At 28.1% G+C, this 1,505-nt stretch overlaps 1 protein-coding gene across 3 annotated transcripts in view; it reads left to right on the plus strand.

Annotated features, from left to right (window-relative positions):
- The window catches only part of LOC128249852 (uncharacterized), a 6,309-nt gene extending 5,219 nt beyond the window's left edge, over nucleotides 1–1,090 (plus strand). For all 3 annotated transcript variants that reach the window (XR_008265972.1, XM_052974392.1, XM_052974391.1), the window contains exons 4-5: nucleotides 328–416; nucleotides 926–1,090. Coding sequence is in view for 2 of the 3 variants with exons in the window: in XM_052974392.1 (XP_052830352.1) it covers nucleotides 328–416; nucleotides 926–1,020 (184 nt within the window). In the remaining variant the exon portion in view is untranslated. The remainder of the gene's footprint in view (nucleotides 1–327; nucleotides 417–925) is intronic.
- The last annotated feature ends 415 nt before the right edge of the window (nucleotides 1,091–1,505 follow it).

The raw sequence follows: 1,505 nt of genomic DNA on the forward strand, positions 1-1,505 counted from the left end.
GAAAGAAACAGTTTACCATTGTGGAATTTCAACACAGGACATAAAATGACGAAAATTCTGCTAGGCATTTTGTCCAGTGTGCAAACCATAGGAGAAATAAGACGAGTTATTTTTAATTCGAAGTTGTTGAATCCACACCATGAGAATGAATAAATAATCCGAAAGCAAACCATGCACAACGTTACAAACCATGTTAAAATGTACCGTATAAAAAGTATGATTTCGAAATTGTATTATTAAAAGTAAATAAATGCGATTTTATATTAGATTAGCTAAATAAATGTATCGAATAATATTTCTTGACATATATTATATTTTTGCTCTTAGTCGCATAAAATTGTTCAAGGACTGTTTTAAAGGAACGTTCAAGGAATGTGCAGATTTCTTCGCGAGCACATTTAAGAATAAAAAATGTGGTATGATATTTTCATTAAATATTTTAGTTTTGTGAGAAATAACGTTTCAACAGTTTGAATCTTATACAATAATTGTTTTGAACTGAAATTTCTGAACATATATTCCAATGAACTTCTATCTTCATTGAATGAAATTATTATCTTCGATGAAATAGATTTTACTAATATTATTCTTATCATTTAATAATTCTCATTCCGTTAAGCATAACAATAATCATTGTCTATCTTGCGAGTGCGCTAATATATGAATTGAATGTAATTGTAAGTATTTATAATGGTATTAATTATAAAGTTAAACTTGTTAAGTCGAATTAATTGTTAAAGTTGAATCTGTTGTTAATTTGCAAATCCATATAAGTTGATGACAGTGAAATTAAAATAATAAATAATCACATTATGTGTTTTTTTTTTCTTACATGAGAGTTTTATTAACAGTTGTTTGTAAGCCAATAAATGTAAATGGTAAAATTCAAAAGGTAAGAGGTACGGATATTTTCTATTTACTCTAGCTCAAACAATTGCTAAACAAAATGCTCCCTCTTCGACCCGCCTTGAGTCATTACGGATCCTATTATTGCTTCTAATAATATCGGTATTGTTATGATGGAATGCCGTCTCAGCTGCTACTTATGTATTTCACGTAAGAATATTCATGAATAAAAGTTGATTTCAAATTCTGTATAGTTTCTTGCTTGCACAACGTGCCAAATATTTAAATTTCAGTTGAAAAATGGAGTAATCTGAGACACATTACTTGCACTAAATTATCCTTCCAATAACTGTTAACTAAAATTACAATTGCAGTGTAATGTGGCTGTAACGTCTTTGAGTATTAATTTTATATCACTGACACGAATTTTTAGTCCGACACGAAAGGCTACTATATAACAGTAAAATCCTATTGTGGCGTATGTCTCAGAATTGACAATTTATATTTTAGGATATGTCTAAAATGTTGCTTCTATGTAGCTACATTGGCCCACAAAAGTGTCTATGATATGTTATATCTTATATTTTGTAGGTTTTTTGTATATAATTATATATATGTATGTATGTATGTATATATATATACATATGTATATTTTGTAT

This window comes from Octopus bimaculoides, chromosome 18 (assembly GCF_001194135.2).
Source record: "Octopus bimaculoides isolate UCB-OBI-ISO-001 chromosome 18, ASM119413v2, whole genome shotgun sequence".
In the NCBI taxonomy this organism is placed as follows: domain Eukaryota; kingdom Metazoa; phylum Mollusca; class Cephalopoda; order Octopoda; family Octopodidae; genus Octopus; species Octopus bimaculoides.